Here is a 1,284-nt window from a genome sequence, read left to right on the forward strand (position 1 = left end):
AAGCATCCTAGCAAGGTCCTGCTTGTTCCGCGGTGTACGACGCGATGTCGTAGGGGTCGTAACCATAGGCTGTGGCGGTGGTAGGCTAAAGGCCTCGCTGGCCACGTCTATCATGCTACGCCGGAGGTCCCTGATGTCCTTCTCCTGCTGCTATATCCTGTTCTTCAGGTCCCTGAAGTCGTTCTTTAGACCATCCAACATGCCACTGATCCTAACTTGCACGCCCTACATAATACGCTCTGTCGTAGCGACGGATTCCCTGACGATGGCATCCTGGAACTCTAAACGCTTCTGGTCCATGACATTGCCAAACTCCTTGCGCATCTTTCGCTCCAACTGCCTGAGCTGGCCATCGGTATCGCCGCTGCGGCCCTCGAGGTTGACAACCCGCCGCTCCAGCTGTTCGGCATGGCGCCGAGTGGCATTGATGCTAACACCGCCAGGCCCCACCGGGACGCCGGCAGGCACAAATACATCTGCCTTATACGAGCAGTATAACTCTCCTAGCATTGCCGTGATTGCCGCATTGCCTTCACCCTTTGGCAAGCAGTACCGTAAGGCAAGGATCTCCTCGTGTGACGGCAGATGGTTCTTGCTTGTCATGCCAGTCGCGATATACTCACGGAGAGCACGCCTGCAAGCAGCCCGTATACGACGAACCTTATTGTTATATACAAACGTCTTCTGCTGGCCGTTCTTGGTGTAGCCAATTCCGCGGTGGAAGCGAGCAACCTGTAGCGAAATCTTCCTCATCATGTCCGGATCGTTCCCGAACTCGGCGCGTGCTCGTGCCATGGCCTCGCTAGGAGTGGCAATCAGGCGGTTCTCGGGCGCGATCCTACGCCTCGAGTACCCGCGGGAGACAGAGTTCTCGTTTAGGCAGAGTGGCTAGATGCCCTTGTCGCCGCTCTCCATGTCTCCGTCGTCGGCCTTCTCTGTATCGTCATCCTCTAGTATACGGTCCGAGTCCTATAGGCTATCGCTAACCCTCTTACTACTAGCTGGATGTTGCTGGTTATGCGTATGACGAGATGGTGCTAGCTGTGCGATGCCCTGACGAGCAGCAGTATGGCCGACATGGCCAGCCTGCTGTTGCTGTAAATTGGGGGACCCGGCCGTATAGAAACTCTCCTCGACTGATTGTGCCGGTGATGCTCGTTGTGGCGGTCCCAAAGGCGCAATCTCATGTGGCTCCAAGTCATCCATATCCACACTCTTCAGGGTATGAGAAGGCCTGTCGAGGGAATAGCTGTGATAAATCTTGCGCCAGCTAACCTCCCCCAT

The 1,284-nt window shown here is 55.9% G+C and overlaps 1 protein-coding gene across 1 annotated transcript; it reads right to left on the bottom strand.

The window, feature by feature from the left end:
* Nucleotides 1-225: 225 nt before the first annotated feature.
* P884DRAFT_319977 (uncharacterized protein) lies at nucleotides 226-1,284 on the bottom strand (the record flags this gene model as incomplete). Its single annotated transcript, XM_069445369.1, has 3 exons — nucleotides 226-537; nucleotides 661-888; nucleotides 988-1,284. 3 exons carry the CDS (start codon nucleotides 1,282-1,284, stop codon nucleotides 226-228), a joined length of 837 nt encoding a protein of 278 aa, XP_069293228.1.

The sequence above is a fragment of the Thermothelomyces heterothallicus genome, assembly GCF_042370625.1.
Source record: "Thermothelomyces heterothallicus CBS 202.75 unplaced genomic scaffold P884_scaffold_47, whole genome shotgun sequence".
Lineage (NCBI taxonomy): Eukaryota > Fungi > Ascomycota > Sordariomycetes > Sordariales > Chaetomiaceae > Thermothelomyces > Thermothelomyces heterothallicus.